Source organism: Emys orbicularis, chromosome 13, assembly GCF_028017835.1.
Source record: "Emys orbicularis isolate rEmyOrb1 chromosome 13, rEmyOrb1.hap1, whole genome shotgun sequence".
Classification (NCBI taxonomy): Eukaryota; Metazoa; Chordata; order Testudines; family Emydidae; genus Emys; species Emys orbicularis.
The window spans coordinates 23,817,601-23,836,733 of NC_088695.1; the positions used below are offsets into that span (position 1 = coordinate 23,817,601).

At 47.2% G+C, this 19,133-nt stretch overlaps 1 protein-coding gene across 1 annotated transcript in view; it reads left to right on the forward strand.

Annotated features, from left to right (window-relative positions):
• The window catches only part of GLP2R (glucagon like peptide 2 receptor), a 121,223-nt gene that overhangs the window by 15,926 nt on the left and 86,164 nt on the right, over window positions 1-19,133 (forward strand). Inside the window, exons 3-4 of the mRNA XM_065416110.1 lie at window positions 8,944-9,048; window positions 16,497-16,618. Coding sequence (XP_065272182.1) covers window positions 8,944-9,048; window positions 16,497-16,618 — 227 coding nt within the window. The remainder of the gene's footprint in view (window positions 1-8,943; window positions 9,049-16,496; window positions 16,619-19,133) is intronic.

Here is a 19,133-nt window from a genome sequence, read left to right on the forward strand (position 1 = left end):
TACAAAGGACCCTCTTTCCCACCCTACATCAGCTGAGCCGGATTCCCAGCCCAAAACCAAGCAGGAACCAAAGAGTCAGATCCTCTGGAGGGAATGTCAGCATGTAAGTACCTATCTTTACAATGTATTATTTATTGGTGGATGTAAGCTAGAAGCCCACGTCTTTCACTCACCCTTCACCTTGTGCTGCTTCCAAATGGCATCTGCCAGCATGGTGCAGTCACAGTCTGTACCCCATTCCTCCTCCCACACCAGATTCAAATAGCAAAAGCATTTATTTGTACAACATTCAATAATTTATTGAGATAGTGCTTATAGGAAAAGAAATCTGGTTAGTTTTTGTAATTTACATGAGGTATAAATGCACATTGCAGGCCCAGGCAAGGCACAAACAATACTTACTCCCCACTGAAGTGCAAATGCCTTGTAACATGCATGTAGCTGACCATCATTGCAGGGTCCTATCTATTTTTCTCTTCACTTTCTCCAGGGGAGATATAGCAGAAATTAAGACTGAGAAATTACTTGGGTTTTTGTTTGTTTGTTTGTTTTGCAAATTATAGGGAATAACCTCATGCCCATGTCCTCTCGTAGGGCTTGCAAGCCCTTTCCACTACTGCAATGCTTCTGAGGGGACCATTGTGGAGAACAACTTCACAGCATCTCTCACCAGTCTATTCTTTGTCTTTTTTGAATAAGACTAGTTCCCCACCTCAGTGTAATGCCATCAAGCATCAGGACATAGCTCCAACCAACTCCCCCACCCCAAGAGCATGAAAGCAGATACAGTAGACTAAAATCCAAAGGCACCCACCATGGTCCATACCTACCTACCATCTCTGAGTTTCCCAGAAGAATGGGAAGAGTCTAAGGGAGGAACGGTCACACATATTGACTAAAAAAGCTATCATGCCTTGTCTGAATATGAACAATAAACAACTTTTTTGTTGTTTTGTTCGCTTCCATAGCCACAGCACCCTGCAACAGCAGGACAGTCAAGGACAGGGCCTCTCTGAACTGCTGACACGATGGCCAACCTGAGGGGAAGAAAAAGGAGGAGTCGGGATGAGATGTTTACATGACTGAGTCACAGAGTCGAACCAGGCTGTCTGAGAGGTGAAGCTTGCACATGAGGATCCAGAGGGAGGGAGAAGTTGCTCTCCCAGGAGATCATGTCAATGGCCAAGGGAAAGTGTGGCTGTGGCCAAGGATAGCATCACCAAAGTGAAGGAGAGCATGGAAAAGGACGGAGATATAGAGGCAACTCGTGGATACTATCCAGAATGCCCTCCTGCTAATCTTGCTACTTCTAGGCTAGCAGGCCCTGCAGTCCTGTAATTTGGGACCCAGACGTCCTTCAGCCTGTGGATAATGGTGGCTACTGGCACCAGCAGCAACTCCTAACCTCTGCATCCCAAAAGCAGTGCTCCCCGCAGGTCCCATTCACCTCTCAGATCCCACCTCTGGGCATCGAGAACATTTGTACCTGGCATAGGCGCCGATAGTGGGTGCTCAGCACCCACCTGCAGCCCCACGAATCAGCTCCTCCCCCTTCCCCCTCAGCAGTTCAGTGATGTGCAGGAGGCGCTGGGGAGGAGTGGGAGCAGGAAGAGGCAGGGAGGAGGTGGGGCGGGGGCAGGAAGAGGCGGGGTGGGGTGGGAGCGAGGGGGAGAGGGAGAAGCGAGGGCAGGGCCTGGGGTGGGGTGGGGTGGAGGTCGAGCATCCCCCGGGAACTTGGGAAATCAGTGCATCTGCCTGGGAGTCCAGCTCTTTTGAGCCCTGCAGAGCCCCTGAGAATTTTGAGCTGAGGCACTCAGCCCCAGAACCCGTGCAGATAAGAAGGGTCAGAGGCAAGGCCTATACTCACCTGTAACTGCTCCCCCTCTCCTCATTCTGTTGCACTTGGAATGTTCTTACTTGTTGCATTCTAAGTTTTATGTGCACTGTTACAGTAATTAAAGGTTTGTGTATAGTTGATTACTTTAAAAGACTGGTTTTCTAAATGTATTTCCAAACAGACATTATTTTTCCATTGCTTTGATTAACATTTTTGTATTTTTTATTGTTTCATATTAAAACCATTTACAATACATCCATTATGGGTCATCATTGCAGTTAGCACAGAGAATCCTTTAAATACAGCGAAAATAATTCATAGGGTTTTACAAGAGCACGTAGGGAACAGTAAATTTCAACCACCCACATGCAATCCCTCAGTGCTCACAATGTCTGCATCCCAGTGCACCCCACACACAGGGTAACTGTTTCAGGCATGGCAGGCACTCAAAATGCAAACAGTAGGCATCCCTGACAGCATTCCCATGGCTGTTCGTGCTCCTTGCTGGCTGTTTGAACCTCTGAGCAAGTCCCTGCACCTCAGACTCCCACCCATCATCAGGGCTTTCCCCCTTGCTCTCACAGATATTGGGCAAAGCACAACATCCACCTATAATATTGGAACATTTTTTTCTGCAACTTCCAACCTATTCCACAAACAGTGCCATCTGCCTTTCATTGTGCAGCTATAAAGCAATAATTAAAATGTTGCTTCTGTCCCAGCAGCTTGTGTATAGCTTCATTAGCTAAGGCACCAGGCCATAAGTTGGATCTTCCAGAATAACCAGACCAACCTCCACACCATTAATGCCCCTGGTGCTTCAGGGGGTAAACAGTCTTTCTCCATTTTATTTGAATAGTAGAGAGTTCTGAAAGGTTCTAGCATTGTGGACCATACCAGATGCTGCTGCATTTATGTCTGTAAACCTGCCATGGTGGTCCACCGATCCTTGGAGCACTATGGACAAAAACCCCTTTCTGTTTACAAACTCTGTGCTCAACTGGGGTGAGGGCAGGCAAATGTTAGGCACATGGGTTCATCAATTACATCAAAACCAGGTTGGGTACCCAATGTATGCAAACCCATCAATAATCTCCTGAGCATTACCCATCTGCATGACCTGGTTAGGCAGCACCTTATCAGTGGCATAGCAGACCTGTATGAGAATGGCCCCAACAGTTGATCTCCCCACATCAAATTGGTTGGCCACAGACCAGTAACATTCTGGGCTGGCCAGCCTCCAGATGGCAATGGCAACCCTGCTTCTCCATGGATACGGGGCACCACACGTTGGTACACTGCCGCTGCAGTTCCAGGGCCAGTTCCGCACAGATATAAAAAAAAGATAACCCTCCCCATCCTGAAGTTCTCTTGTCACTGAAGAGCTGGTCATCCCAGGTCTACAGAATGAGCCTCTCCCACCAATCCATGGTGGTTTCTTCAGCCCAGAAATGGTGCTGAACCCTTTGTCGGTGATCCAGGACCTGGTCTTCTCATTCCAACAGCTCAGATTCTCCCATTATTCTGTGTCAACCTGCTGCCATCACTGCAGATTGTACTCCTGCTGCCAGAGTTGCTGCTACCATAAAATATTCTTCTGCTCCTGCATCATCAGCTTGTTGGTGAAATGGGTAAAGTCCAATGCTGAATTCATCCAGCTTTGAGTGCTGTAATATAGCCCAAGGAAGCTCTGTATATTTTCACTTGCCCCCACAGAAGCAGGGAGCAGGAGCTTGGCTTCCCACATTTCACAGCAAAAACAATCCCTGGATGCATGCTGCTCAGTGGTAAAGCAAAGGACCCTGGGATACTCCCAAGAATCCTACACCCTCAATTTGCAGCAAACTTGCACCATGTGTTCACATGATGTGAACTGAAAATAGAACAGGCATTCTGTGTGCATGCTATTTATATGACTTACATAATGCAAGTTATCTGATGCACATCAAAAAGCTTTGCATTAAATTTCCCAGTGTAGACACACCCTAAGTGATTATGCTTTGTAAACAATGTGACATTGTCATCTACTAAACTTAGTTGGACTTTGAAACACAGTGTTTGGGTTTTGATGCATATGGAGAGGGTACATCTAACCTACCATCTAGGGGTGGGATTCCCAGCTCACATGGGTATACTTATGCAAGGTCACATTGAGCTAGCATGCTAAAAATAGTTATGTAGCCATGGTAGCACAGGCAGCAGCAGCATGGGCTAGCCACCCCGAGTACAAACCCTCCTGAACCCCACTGCTATGAACTTGGCTGTTAGCCCACGCCATCACTGCCCATGCTACCGTGGCTATACTACTATCTTTAGTGTGCTGGCTCAATGAGAGCTAGTGCAAGTAGGTCTTTGTGAGCTGGGAATCTCACCCCTAGCTCCAAGAGCAGAGGAAGCCATAGCTAGAGCTGTGTTTTTTCTTGGAACACAGAGATCCCCTACACAGTAATGTATCACTGAAGTAGTTCACAGAGAAATACATTAATGTAACTTCTAAAATGTCTTGTTGGATTATGTCCCTGGAACTTTAATGAGGCAGAACTAGGCTAGATCACAGCACAGCCAGTCTTTGGGAACCAGAAAGCCATAGTCCCTGATACCTCCAAGCACCCACTGGGTTGGGGAACTAAACACACTTTTTATTTTCATTAAAAAAAAATGTGAATCTTCAGCACTTTCCGTTGTAGAGACGGCCTTAAAAATGGAAACCAAAGCAAACCAATCATTAGACTTGAAAACTTATCGCTACAGGTTTTCTGAGGCTGGACTGCCCTGTGAAGCCAGGCTCTCTGTATCTGGGGGCGATCCTAGAGCAATTTGTAATGTGGGTAACAGCACCATCTGTGCACAAAACTCCTTGTCAGGAGCTCTTCAGGTGGTACCTCTCCTGTCTTCCTCTCACCCTGTGGACCCACCTCACTCCAGGAACCATAGCATCCTCTTCATGACTTGGCCCTCCAGCCGGGTCACCATCTGTGTTTCCCCCTTCCAGGGTGACCCAAGATCCTTCTATGGCATGCAAATGGTCCCAGGCAGTCTTCTCCAGTGCTGCCCAGCTTGTGCCATTTCTCCAGTAGCCAATAAGGTGACCTGGGCCCTCCCTCTACTCTGGGTTCCAGTTCAGGGACCCTCAGCTCAGCAGTTCTGGGCTCTACCCTCTCAGCCCTCACTGCTCCTTCTCTGGACTGCCTCCTACTCTTCCTGGTTCCCCACCCACCCCCATTCTCTGAGAGAACCAGCTCCAAACCAACTCCCTCTTCCCAGTGAGTGACTGCCCTTTCCCAGCGGCCCCTGTCTGTTGCCAGCTATCTGGCTTTATACAGGTCCCACCTGTTCCTGTACAGCTGAGCCTGCTTGCAAACAACTAGTTCCCTGCTCCCTGGCTCCTTCTCCTGTGGAAGGAAGGCTAGTGCCTATCACAACCAGTTTCCCCAGGGGATAACAATGCCTACGTCACTGGGCCAAAAATTGTCACTGTTATTTACTTTGAGTTTGTAAAGTGCTATGATCAGTAAAGTCCGTCAGGATGGTCCTGTCCCCCTTTAAGGGCTATGGACCCAATGGCTGCCAGAACCCCATTATAATTTGACAACTACCCGTTAAAAATCATTTTATGAACTTTAGCCCCTATGTATACCCCAGTGCAGATGTCCAGACACCACTTTTCCTGCAGCAGGAGACTTTTGGTGGTTCAGTGTTTCTTGCCACACTTTTCCTGCCAAGCATTGGATTGAATCTCCATCTACACCCATCATACCAAAGACATATGTAACAAGACCAATCCAATACCAGTTACCCGACAGACATAGCGGTGCTGAGCTTATTGGATGGTCACAGACAGAGAGAACAGGTCCATGATTACCAGGTGCACAGTAACTGCTGCCAGTTGTCCAAACAATGGACAAAAATGCTAGGCTCCATAGATACCATGTGCCCAGTAATAGATATAACAGATCTCCATAGTTACACGGTGCTCAGAGACATGTAACAGTACTTATAATTACCAGGTAGATTAATAGATTTTAAGGCCAGGAGAGAGCATTGGATCATTTAGTCCAGTGGTTTTCAAACTTTTTTTCTGGCGACCCAGTTGAAGAAAATTGTTGATGCCTATGACCCAGCAGAGCTGGGCATGGGGGTTTGGGGTGTGGGAGGGGCTCAGAGCTGAGGCAGAGGGTTCGGGTGCGGGAGAGGGTCAGGGCTCTGGGCCGGGGGTACAGGCTCTGGGGTGGGCCGGGGATGAGGAGTTTGGGGTGCAGGAAGGGACTCCGTGTTTGCATGGGGGCTCAGGACTGGAGCAGGGGATTGGAGTGCAGGGTTGGAATGCGGGCTTGCCTCGGGTGACTCCCGGTCATCAGTGCAATGTGGCTGCTTAGGCAGGCTTCCTGCGTGTCGTGGCACCGTGGACCGTGCTGCGCCCAGCTCCACATGGCTCTTGCCCGTAGGCACCTCCCTCTTCCCCCAGCTCCCATTGGCTGGTGCTCTGGGCAGGGGCAGATCGCGGAGCCCCGTGGCCCCACCACCTAGAAGCCGGACCGGCTGCTGGCCACTTCCGGGGCACAGCATGGTGTCAGAACAGGTAGGGACTAGCCTGCCTTAGCTGGGCAGCACCGCTGATGGGACATTTAATGGCCCGGTCGGCAGTGCTGACCAAAGCCACCACGACCCAGTGCCTTACATTCCATGACCCAATACTGGGTACGACCCACAGTTTGAAAACCACTGATTTAGTCTCACCTTCTGTTAAGCACACGTCAGGGAATTTCATAATATTGAGCCCAATAGCTTGTGTTTGGCTAAAGCAGATCTTCCTAAAAGGCATCCAGTCTTGATCAGGACAATGGAACAGACGCCTAGGGAGGTCATGGAAGCACCTTCATTGGAGGTTTTCAAAAGGAGGCTAGATAGTCATCTGTCTTGGATGGTTTAGACACAACAAATCCTGCATCTTGGCAGTCCCTTCTAACCATGGTCGGTGCATAATGGAGGCTGGGGGAGGCTAAGCCCCCCAAACTTTGCGCTGACGGGGGGCGGGGGGGGGCAGTGGTGGATTACCACATGGGCCCATGGGGCCCGTATCCAGAGGCCCTGGATAATTTGGGGCCCCTGGAAAAATATCCCTGCCCCCCCGCCCGCCATGGCCAGGGGCTGGAGGAGCTCTTGCTCCCTGCTGTGGCCACAGAGCTTTTCCAGTTTCAGGGCCGCAGCATGGGGATGTGGGGGGCGTAAAGGAGTGAGTGGGGGTGGGGCCTCGGGGGAAGAGGCAGAGAGGGGGCAGAGCCATGGGAGGAAGGGGTGGAACAGGACCGGGGTTATGGGTGGAATGGGGGCAGGGCTGCAAGGGAAGGGGTGGAATAGGGTGGGGTCATGGGCGGGGCCGCAGACGGAGGGGGAAGAATGTGGGAGGGGCTCCAGGCTCAGAGCTCTGGCCAGGGCCAAGAGCTGTGCCTCAGTCCCAGCCAGGGCAGAGAGCTCGACCCCAGCCGGGCCTGAGCTCTCAGCCCCCCTCCGTGCCCCCGACCAAGCTCTCAGCCCCCTCTTGCCCTGGCTGAGGTCATGGGTGTGGGGGCTGAGAGCAGTGAGTGGGGGCATGGCCTCAGCCGGAAGAGGCGGGGTCCGGGACTAGCCTCCCCAAGGGGAAACTTCTCACTGCATCCATGCTTCTAACCTTATGGCTCTATGATTCTATGATCTAAACACACCAACAGATTAAGAATCTACCATATCACTTGTAGTTTCTTCCAATGGTTAATAACCCTCACTGTTGACAAAATGTTGTGCCTTGTTTCTAATTTCAGTTTATCTGGCTTTAACTTCCAGCCACTGATTCTTGTTCTGCCTTCCTCCACTAGATCGAAGAGCCATTTATTAACTAGGAATTTTTCTTCCTCTGAGGGTACTTACACACCGGGATCAAGTTACCTCTTGATTTTTTTATAAGCTAAACACACCAAGCTCCTTAAGTCTCACTATAACATTTTTTCCAACTCTTGAATTATTTTTGTGGAAATCTGCTTCCTCTCAAATTTTTCAACATCCTCTTAAAAATGTGGATACCAGAACTGAGTGCAGTATAGCAGCACTGGTCTCATCAAAGCCATGTACAAAGATAAAATCAACTCCCTACTCCTACTCTCTACTCCCTGTTTATACATCCAATCATTGCATTAGCCCTCTGTCACAGTATCACACTGGGAGCTCATGTTGAGTTGTTTGTTCACTTTTCTGCAGAAAAGGACCTAGGGGTTACAGTGGACGAGAAGCTGGATATGAGTCGACAGTGTGCCCTAGTTGCCAAGAAGGCTAATGGCATTTTGGGCTGTATAAGTAGGGGCATTGACAGCAGATCGAGGGACGTGATCATTCCCCTCTATTAGGCATTGGTGAGGCTTCATCTGGAGTACTGTGTCCAGTTTTGGGCCCCACACTACAAGAAGGATGTGGAAAAATTGGAAAGAGTCCAGCGGAGGGCAACAAAAATGATTAGGGAGCTGGAGCACATGAGTTATGAGGAGAGGCTGAGGGAATTGGGATTATTTAGTCTTCAGAAGAGAAGAATGAGGGGAGATTTGATAGTTGCTGTCAACTACCTGAAGGGGGGTTCCAAAGAGGATGGATCTAGACTGTTCTCAGTGATACCAGATGACAGAACAAGGAGTAATGGTCTCAAGTTGCAGTGGGGGAGGTTTAGGTTGGATATTAGGAAAAACTTTTTCACTAGGAGGGTGGTGAAACACTGGAATGAGTTACCTATGGAGGTGGTGGAATCTCCTTCCTTAGAGGTTTTTAAGGTCAGGCTTGACAAAGCCCTGGCTGGGATGATTTAGTTGGGGATTGGTCCTGCTTTGAGCAGGGGGTTGGACTAGATGACCTCCTGAGATCCCTTCCAACCCTGATATTCTATGATTCTATGACCCATAAGTCCTTTTCAGAGTCACTGCTTTCCAGGATACAACCCCCATGCTATAACCATGGCCTCCATTCTATATATAATGGATCCCTATGCTTACAGGCTGCCTGGAATCAGGCATGACAGTCTCCGTGGTTACCAGCTGCCTGAATAATCTTTATTAAAAACTAAACATTAGTTCTCTCTCTCTCTACAGGAATATATTGCAATGGGACATTTGATAAGTTTGTTTGCTGGCCTCATTCACTTCCAGGAAATGTGTCTGTTCCTTGTCCTTCATATTTACCCTGGCTGGAAAACGGTAATGTGATTTCTCTTTTTTTAAAAGATTCATATCAGGAATCTTCATTGCAGGAGGGAGTTGTCAGCTCAGGCTCTACTGTCCTGGAATTGCCTGGGGGATTGCTTGGGGCTATTCTGCATCACCGCCTTCCTGGCTAGTCACCAAAGTCATCCCATTGCAACATGCTTCAAGCCCTGTAGGGATGAGCAGTGACCTTGCCTGCACCCTTCCCCACCCCTCTTTTTTATGTTTCAGTCACTTTAAGGCCAAAAAGTCACTTTGGGGTATTGACTTTTAAGAACGACTTTAAGAACCCTCCTAACTCCTTTCCCCCTAAATGCTGTCATGATGCTGACCCTTCCCCCAGCAGTTTCCTTGACCCTCATGGAATCCTGTGGTGGTAACTGGAGGCCAGGGTGTTCATCCTATGGCTCTAAATTGTGGCCCTCAAAGGCGGCTGTGGTGAGAAGAAGTGTTACAGGATGGCCAGCCCTATAAGGTTCTGGAGGCTGAGGGCTAGTCAGCCCTGTTCAATCAGCCCTGCCTGTGCCATAATTGCCTGTCTCCCTGCTTAAGGGGCAGGACTAGCTGTGGTCAGGTGACTGCCTGAAACATCTGTGTCTCATAAAAGGACTGAGGGAACTCAGTGACAGTGAGGAACAGGAGTAAGTTGGGATCCCATGAAAGGTCCTGGGTAGGGTCTGGAGGGAGTTCAGACTAGATGATCATAATGGTCCCTTCTGACCTTAAAGTCTATGAGTCTATGAGACTGCAGGGAATCAGCCTAGGCATCAGTGCTGTAGCCCAGATGGGGGTTGAGACTATGAGAAGGACTCCAGGGAAAGAGCCTGGAAGTCAGGGCTCCTATCCCAGAGCCAGAGTAACTTAAAGATAACCCAGAGGGTGAGATGAAGAAGGCCTAAGAAGAGTAAAAGAATGTTTTGCTTGGACTTTTGTTACCTCCAGAAGGGGACTGAACTCTGACAGTGACCCAGCTGGAGGGCTGAGGCACATGAATCCCTGGGAGTGTCAGAAAACCATAGTGAGAGAAACTGAGGCAGGGAGCACCTGCAGTGCCATGCTCAGCCACCATGGGGCACTAATGCCTTATGACAAGAACATTTTATTTGACTATGAACTGAAAATGTGCCTTGCATCTTTTAAACTGACCGGTTTGAAACAGCCCTGTCAATACAAGGCGGGGATATTGAGCAGCCCCTCCCCTGCAGCACCAAGAGCATTCTGAGCCACAGCTGGGCCTCCCTACTGCAGCTGCTCAGCAATGCCTCCACTGACCATTTGCTGCATTGCAGGGGTGAGAGGAGAGTAGCTCTAACGGCTCCATTTCCTGCTTCCAAGGAGGAGCAGAGCAGGAGCTCAACTTGCTCTGCCTGAGCCTATGGGCCCCCAGCAAAGACTACTCCCCTTCCCCACACACCCCTGGGCAGCTCAAAAGGTGGGAAAGGAGGAGAAGCTGGGACATAACAGACAGTTACAATTCCCTGCCCGCCTGCCCCAGCAAGAGCAGCCCCCTCATTTGCATCCATTGGCTACAGTCCCCAAAGGATCACATAGGGTAGGTCTAAATGCAATTAGACACCCACAATTGGTCCTTGCTAGCTGACTCGGGCTCACAGGGCTTGGGCTAAGGGACCGTTTAATTGTAGTGTAGATGTTCTGGCTTGGGCCGTACCCTGAGCCCTGGGACTCTCCCACCTCACAGGGTCCTAGAGACTGGGCTTCATCCTGAGCCTGAATGTCTACACTACAATTAAACAGCCCCTTAGTATGAGACCCAGGAGCCCAAGTCAGTGTCATGGGCCAGCTGTGGGTTTTTAATGTCCATGTAGATGTATCCATTGTGACTTGGAATAGCTGGGGCACAGCACGATCCAACTACTCATTCTTCCAGCATCCGACATACCCCTCCCCACTCCCTCACCTGTCCTTGCCCCTGCCCCTGCCCCTGCCCCTGCCCCTGCTCCAGGAGCTGAAGGGAATGAGGTACAAGAGTCAACTTTGCCAACTCTATGTCCACTGTAGACTCAACTAGGCCAGGGGATACCCAGAAGCAGACTTGTGGGAAGTTTCTGGTTCTTCTGCGCTTCTTAGCCATCTGTAAGGAAACAGAACTAGGCAGGGATCCACTCCACGACAGTGACTGTGGGCCAATAACTGTATGATTAATAACACTTGGCTCCCAAGCTGACAAAGTTTGACACCTCTGCTTTAAGGTGTTCTTGACCTTTTAAGAGGATGCCTAGAGGGCTGCTCCATTCTCACCCTGCTTCTTTCATTGCTGCACTGGCCATCATGTTCAGGGAACATCTATTTTCCAATATGGCCCAGCCTCAGTCTTTCCCCTGGGGATGGAGGGGCCTCCTAGCATGGGTATATTTTCAAATGGCACAAGCTCCTCTGTAGCTGTATCTAGATATTGCATGGCTCCCCACCACTGCCAACCCCAAGGGCTTGAAGATCACAAGTCAGATGCCTAAAATCATGAGATTTTTTAAAAAATCACATTTTTGACTGCCTGCCTTCTGATTTCTTTCCTCATTGGGGGGAGCTGCCTGCCCCTGGTTTGTATGGGATCAGTTCACAATCAAAATTCAACCTTCAGCACACACACAAAGCTGCAGCTTCTATTCACAGCTTGAAGGGACTCCACAAACCCTTCCTTATTCCTGTGGTGTGTGCAGCGGCCACTCCATCGCCCCTCGTCACCCCCACTTGCTACACAGGCTAGGCAGATGTCCCACTCCCATTCCCTAGCCATGCTTCCAAACAGTTTTCTGCACCCACCTGTCCCATAAATTAAGTTCCCCACATTTTCCCCTACCTTTCCTATCAGATTCTCCTTCTCTGCTACATCACATCCCCTTGCACCTCCCTCAGCCAGGTATCCTGCTCCCCACACTCCCCTGCATCTCCCTCAGCTGGGCCTCCTGCTCCCCACACTCCCCTGCGCTTCCCTCAGCTGGGCCTCCTGCTCCCCACATTCCCCTGTGCCTCCCTCAGCCGGGCCTCCTGAACCTCCCTCAGACAGGCCTCCTGCTCCCCACACTCCCCTGATCATCCCTCAGCTGGGCCTCCTGCACCTCTGTGACCGGGGTCCCAGCGGGGGCCAGCTGAGGTTACTTAGATTTACCAAGCCAGCATAAAACAGCTTCTTTATTACCTCACTGGTTATTCAGAAGTCAATAACACAGTTCCCTTAAAGTACCAGTCTCAGGCCTCCATCCAGGTACCCAAGTCAAATATGATGAAGATTTCTGAAAATCTTATTTCATCATATAAAATAAATGATTCTACCAATCCCAAAGGATCGGACACATTACCTCCCAGGTGATTGCATATCCCAGATCTTACCCAAATACTTGCATACAGCCTATGCTTATTAACTAAACTAAAATTTATTAAAAAACAAAACAGAGAGAGGATGGTTAAAAGATCAATATACATACAAACATGAATTCAATTCTTGAGGTTCACATTCATAGCAGAGATGGTGAGCTTTGTAGCTGCAAAGAGTTCTTTTAGAATTTAGTTCATAAGTTATAGTCCAATGTCCAATATCATACCCAGGGTGTACCAGCTAAACTGGGATCTCATCTTGCGACTTAAACTTCCCCTGATGAAGCTCAAGCAGATCGGAGATAAACAGGATCAGGACCCAAGGGTCTTTTAATACAGTTTTCTAGCATCCACTTGACCACACAGACCTGGGTAAACAATAGGCTTTTGATGTAACCTTCTGCTTCCTAAACACCACCAGTAATTAGTTACACAAATTAACAGAGAAATTTATGCATTAGGCTGTCTATCAGAAACTTCAAAGAGACATATAGACAATGACATTATTTCACCCAAGATTCATCTAAATGTTAATATTCCCTTTTTTACATGGGTAGCATTTAAGATATACACTAGGGCTGTCAAGCGATTGAAAAAATTAATCACAATTAATTGCACGATTAAAAAAATTAACCGTGATTAATTGTGTTAATTGCACTGTTAAACAATAATAGAATACCATTTATTTAAATATTTTTGATTTTTTTCTACATTTTCAAATATATTGATGTCAATTACAACACAGAATACAAAGTGTACAGTGCTCACTTTATATTTATTTTTGATTACAAGTATTTGCACTGTAAAAAAGCTAAAAGAAATACTATTTTTCAATTCACCTAATACAAGTATTGTAGTGAAATCTCTTTATCATGAAAGTAGAACTTACAAATGTAGAATTATGTACAAAAAAACCTGCATTCAAAAATAAAACAATGTAAAATTGTAGAGCCTGCAAGTCCACTCAGTCCAACTTCTTGTTCAGCCAATCGCTCAGACAAACAAATTTGTTTACATCTGCAGGAGATAATGCTGTCCTCTTCTTGTTTACAATGTCACCTGAAAGTGAGAACAGGCATTCTAATGGCACTGTTGTAGCCGGCGTTGCAAGATATTTACGTGCCAGATGTGCTAATGAGTCATATGTCCCTTCATACTTCAACCACCATTCCAGGGGACATGCGTCCATGCTGATGATGGGTTCTGCTCGATAATGATCCAAAGCAGTGCGGACTGACACATGTTCACTTTCATTATCTGAGTCAGATGCCACCAGCAGAAGGTTGATTTTCTTTTTAGGTGGTTTCGGTTCTGTAGTTTCCACATCGGAGTGTTGCTCTTCTAAGACTTCTGAAAGCATGCTCCACACCTCGTCCCTCTCAGATTTTGGAAGGCACTTCAGATTCTTAAACTTTGGGTCAAGTGCTGTAGCTATCTTTAGAAATCTCACATTGGTACCTTTTTTGCGTTTTGTAAAATCTGCAGTGAAAGTGTTCTTAAAATGGACATGTGCTGGGTTATCATCCGAGACTGCTATAACATGAAATATATGGCAGAATGCAGGTAAAACAGCAGAGGACATACAGTTCTCCCCCAAGGAGTTCAATCACAAATGTAATTAACACATTATTTTTTAACAAGCATCATCAGCATGGAAGCATGTCCTCTGGAATGGTGGCCAAAGCATGAAGGGGCATATGAATGTTTACCATATCTGGCAGGTAAATACCTTGCAATGCCAGCTACAAAAATGCCATGCAAACATCTGTTCTCACTTTTAGGTGATATTGTAAATAAGAAGCGGGCAGCATTATCTCCCATAAATGTAAAAAACTTGAACAAGAAGTAGGACTGAGTGGACTTGTAGGCTCTGAGTGTATTTTTACACTGAAGTTTTACATTGTTTTGTTTTTGAGTGCATATATGTAACAAAAAAATCTACATTTGTAAGTTGCACTTTCACGACAAAGAGATTGCACTACAGTACTTGTATGAGGTGTATTGAAAAATATTATTTCTTTTATCATTTTTGCAGGGCAAATATTTGTAATAAAAATAATATATACTTTGATTTCAATTACAACACAGAATACAATATATATAAAAATGTAGAAAAACATCCAAAAAATTTAATAAATTTCAATTGATATTCTATTGTTTAACAGTGTGATTAAAACTGTGATTAATCGTGATTATTTTTTTAATCACAATTAATTTTTTTTAATCGCATGAGTTAACTGCGATTAATTGACAGCCCTAATAGACACAATTAGTATTACTTCTAACTTTTAACAATATAGGTCTGCATTTCAAAGTTCTAGCCTACCTAGTAATAGAATGGCCCTAATTTCCCTTTCTAACGTGTCTTTAAATGTCGGCTTTGGGTTGGTTAGCCTGCGAGCTGTTTAACCCCTTCTGGCCATGTGTTACGCTTTGTATAAGATTCGTTGCAATTATATAACTGTGGTAGCAATAATGATTTGCATGGTTATATTTTAATTACACAACGTCACAGCCTTCCTCAGCCAGGCCTCCTGCTCCCCACACTGCCCTGCACCTTCCTCAGCCAGGCCTCCTGCTCCCCACACTGCCCTGCACCTCCCTCAGCCAGGCCTCCTGCTCCCCAGACTGCCCTGCGCATCCCTGAGCCAGGCCTCCTGCTCCCCAGACTGCCCTGCGCATCCCTGAGCCAGGCCTTCTGCTCCCCAGACTGCCCTGCGCATCCCTCAGCCAGGCCTCCTGCTCCCCACACTGCCCTGCACCTCCTTCAGCCAGGCCTCCTGCTCCCCACACTGCCCTGCACCTTCCTCAGCCAGGCCTCCTGCTCCCCACACTGCCCTGCACCTTCCTCAGCCAGGCCTCTTGCTCCCCACACTGCCCTGCACCTTCCTCAGCCAGGCCTCCTGCTCCCCACACTGCCCTGCACCTTCCTCAGCCAGGCCTCCTGCTCCCCAGACTGCCCTGCGCATCCCTGAGCCAGGCCTCCTGCTCCCCACACTACCCTGCACCTCCTTCAGCTGGGCCTCCTGCTCCCCACACTGCCCTGCACCTTCCTCAGCCAGGCCTCCTGCTCCCCAGACTACCCTGCGCATCCCTCAGCCAGGCCTCCTGCTCCCCACACTGCCCTGCGCATCCCTCAGCCAGGCCTCCTGCTCCCCACACTGCCCTGCACCTCCCTCAGCCAGGCCTCCTGCTCCCCACACTGCCCTGCGCATCCCTCAGCCAGGCCTCCTGCTCCCCACACTACCCTGCGCATCCCTCAGCCAGGCCTCCTGCTCCCCACACTACCCTGCGCATCCCTCAGCCAGGCCTCCTGCTCCCCAGACTGCCCTGCACCTCCTTCAGCCAGGCCTCCTGCTCCCCACACTACCCTGCGCATCCCTCAGCCAGGCCTCCTGCTCCCCACACTACCCTGCGCATCCCTCAGCCAGGCCTCCTGCTCCCCAGACTGCCCTGCACCTCCTTCAGCCAGGCCTCCTGCTCCCCACACTGCCCTGCACCTTCCTCAGCCAGGCCTCCTGCTCCCCACACTGCCCTGCACCTTCCTCAGCCAGGCCTCCTGCTCCCCACACTACCCTGCACCTCCTTCAGCTGGGCCTCCTGCTCCCCACACTCCCCTGTGCCAATGGAGCTACACCATTCCACACCAGCTGAGGACCTGGCCCCTACATTCTGTGATGAGGCACCATAAGCTGATGTGCCAGAGCATGAGAGGATGGTTATTTAATTACTAAATCATCCTCTTTGCCCAGAGTTCTGGTGGTGGTATGAAATGTATTGTCTGTATGTAATAGGAAGTGTTCAGATTAAGAATCTAAAGGATGAAGAAAGATTTATCTGAAATGTAATTTTATCTTTTTGATGTACTCACTATATTTGCTTTTTGAAAATACTGGGTAAATTATGGGAATTTCTTTTGATAATATATTCATAAACTAAGTTTCTATGATTTTCTCCCAAATAGACATTACAAAGAATCATCAAAGGCCAAAGCAAAGATTTCTCTAATGGGGTTTCCCTAGCTTTGCTGAAAGGGTGAAATTTGTAAAACACATGAAAAATGAAATATATGTCTTGACCTTTCAGACTGAGGCTCTGTTTACTTTCAGGAAGTGCAGGAAATGTATACAGAGTCTGCTTGGACCAGGGAATCTGGCAAACAGAAGAGAATTCAACAGATATTTGGCACGATAATTCAGAGTGCTCTGAGAAGAATCACTTCACCCCACAAGTAAGTATGATGTTTTCTTTTATGCTTTAATACTTTAATCTTCTTAATCCCTTCTTGAATAATTGATCAGATGTTTCCATTGAATAGCTGCAGAAGAGAGCGAGACTTATTTAGGTAATGATATGGAAACCTTTGCTTGTATTTTGAACAGGGATTAGGACTGAAAAAATCCTGAGTGCTTTGGGTTCAGCAAATTATCCCTAGGTCAGTTTTGGGATCACTACATTTACTGAACTCTAATATAATGAGTAAAAAATGAAACTCATAGAGTAAATTACTCAGACTCAGAGAATCCCACATGCTAAAAGGAAACATATTGGGCAAAACTGCTGTGGAACTAATTGGAGTGAACATGGAACAAATTTCCCACTTCAATTCATTCTCTTCATCCCTGAGTCTCACAGTCATTAGTGGGCAGCTGCATGCAAAGGAAAAATGGAGGCAAAATCACAAACAAACCCAACCCTTGTTGGCACTGGATTTTTGATGATGAGACTCTGCAGTCACCCGGTTAGGTTAGGCTATGCTAACTATGAGGAGAGGCAGAGGAAAACCAAGACAAAAGGGATAATTTTAAATTTTTAGAACTTTATAAGAGAACCCCCCAAAAAAGTTTCAGGAGCATAAATAATATAGAACATTGCAAAGTACTTACTACTTATAATAATAATAAACTATGTTACCAACACATTTGCGAGCTTGTACATGGTACTCTTCTTTACTCTGTGCAGTTAATACCAAATACATTGTTATTATTAAGGTCAAAAAAATTATTGAACAATAGACTGTGTCACTTCAGAGAAGAATCAACTTTTCAGCTCCACTCTTGCTGTCCTGTTCTTTGGTTCTCTTTGGCTTGAAGTGCCCCTTAGATTCGACGTTCCTGTGGTTGTGCCTCTTTTCACTGGGTTTATCCACAAGCGGGTTTCTTCACCTAGTGGGCCCTCATTTGTGCATTTTGCACCTTTATTCCTTCAATGATGTTCAAAGTCATTCTCTCTGCTCACGTACTTTAGGTCCTTTGGGGGTGGGCTTCTCATTTACTGTTTTCATGGTCTGTTTTCATCTGACACAGCTTTTGATCACTTCCCTTTTTGACCAATTATATTTCCTTGGTACTCTCTGTCCAGTATGTCTGTAGATTTTATTTCCCTCTACTTCCTTTCTGTAATAGTGTCTGCTCACATACCCGGGTCTGTTTTTTCCTGCTTCTCCTGACCTGAAACCTTTCCTATTTTCCTTCTTCCCTCCTTCTCACTTCCCAGGCCCCTGCTTTTATTCTTCTGTTCTGGTATTTTATCACCTCACCTCCGCCCTCAGCACCAGTTCATCCCTAGCTCAGCATCTTGATTCTTCTCTTTCTCTAACAGCTTTTTCCAACCACCCCCTTTGGGTGGATTCTGAGCCCCCTCCCCAGCTCGAGCCGCCTTCTCACTGACTGTTTCTCTCTCCAGAACTGCATTATATGCTGCTGCATCACAGCTGCACGTGCTAGTGCCTGGGCCAGGGTTACTACAAATCCTGTTAATAGCAGAGAGCAGTATTATCACAGAGCAGAGCGCTTCTGTACAGTGAGCATCATGGCTTGTGCAGTATGATCCCCGGGCTAACAACATGCAGTGCTGTTACTGGCCTTTACTCATGACTGCACAGAAAGCTGCCTGTACAGTGATATTTTATTGTGCAAGCCAGTAACACTCATCTTTGTAGCACCCAACCTCTTGTTCACAAGATGTCCTGAAAACATTTACTGATCAACCACATGTAGTTTGTGCCCTTTGTACCCATTTAATATACACCTCAGTGCAGATCTTGTGGCCTATGCTGAGGGCAGCGTACAGTTGCACACCTCTGTAACCGTGCCTTCTTGGGCCACAACTAAGAATGCCAAATTCAGGACTAACTGCTGAGAAATAGGGCAGAACCCCCCCGAAGACTGGTGGCTAATCCCACATAGGATATACCAAACCAGCAACAAAAGTAAACTTCTGTTTCACCACACTGGCTAACAAGAAGTCATAAAGGCAGTTTCCTCAGGCATTCCAGTTCTTGTATTACCACCAAAACCACTAGACTTAGAGATGGGTGGTTCTTTAAAACCAGTCTCTTCAAATAAAAGGTTCTTCTGATCCCAAAGGACCAGCCACATTCCCAGGTCAATATATAACTTAGGACTTACCCAAAAATCATGCTGATGCCAATCCTTTAGTATCTAAAATCTAAAGGTTTAAGAAAGAAAGAAAGAAAGAAAGAAAGAGAAAGAAAGAAAGAAAGAAAGAAAGAAAGAAAGAAAGAAAGAAAGAAAGAAAGAAAGAAAGAAAGGTGAGAGTTAAAATTGATTACAAGAATCAAATACATACAATAAATGCAAGGTTCTTGGTTCAGGCTTGTAGCAGTGATGGAATAAACTCCTGGCTTAAGTCAAGTCTCTGTCTGCTTCCAAATCATCATTGGAAGGTCCTCAGTCCATTGGTAAGAATGCTCCCATTAGTATAGTACATATTCCAGAGTTTTG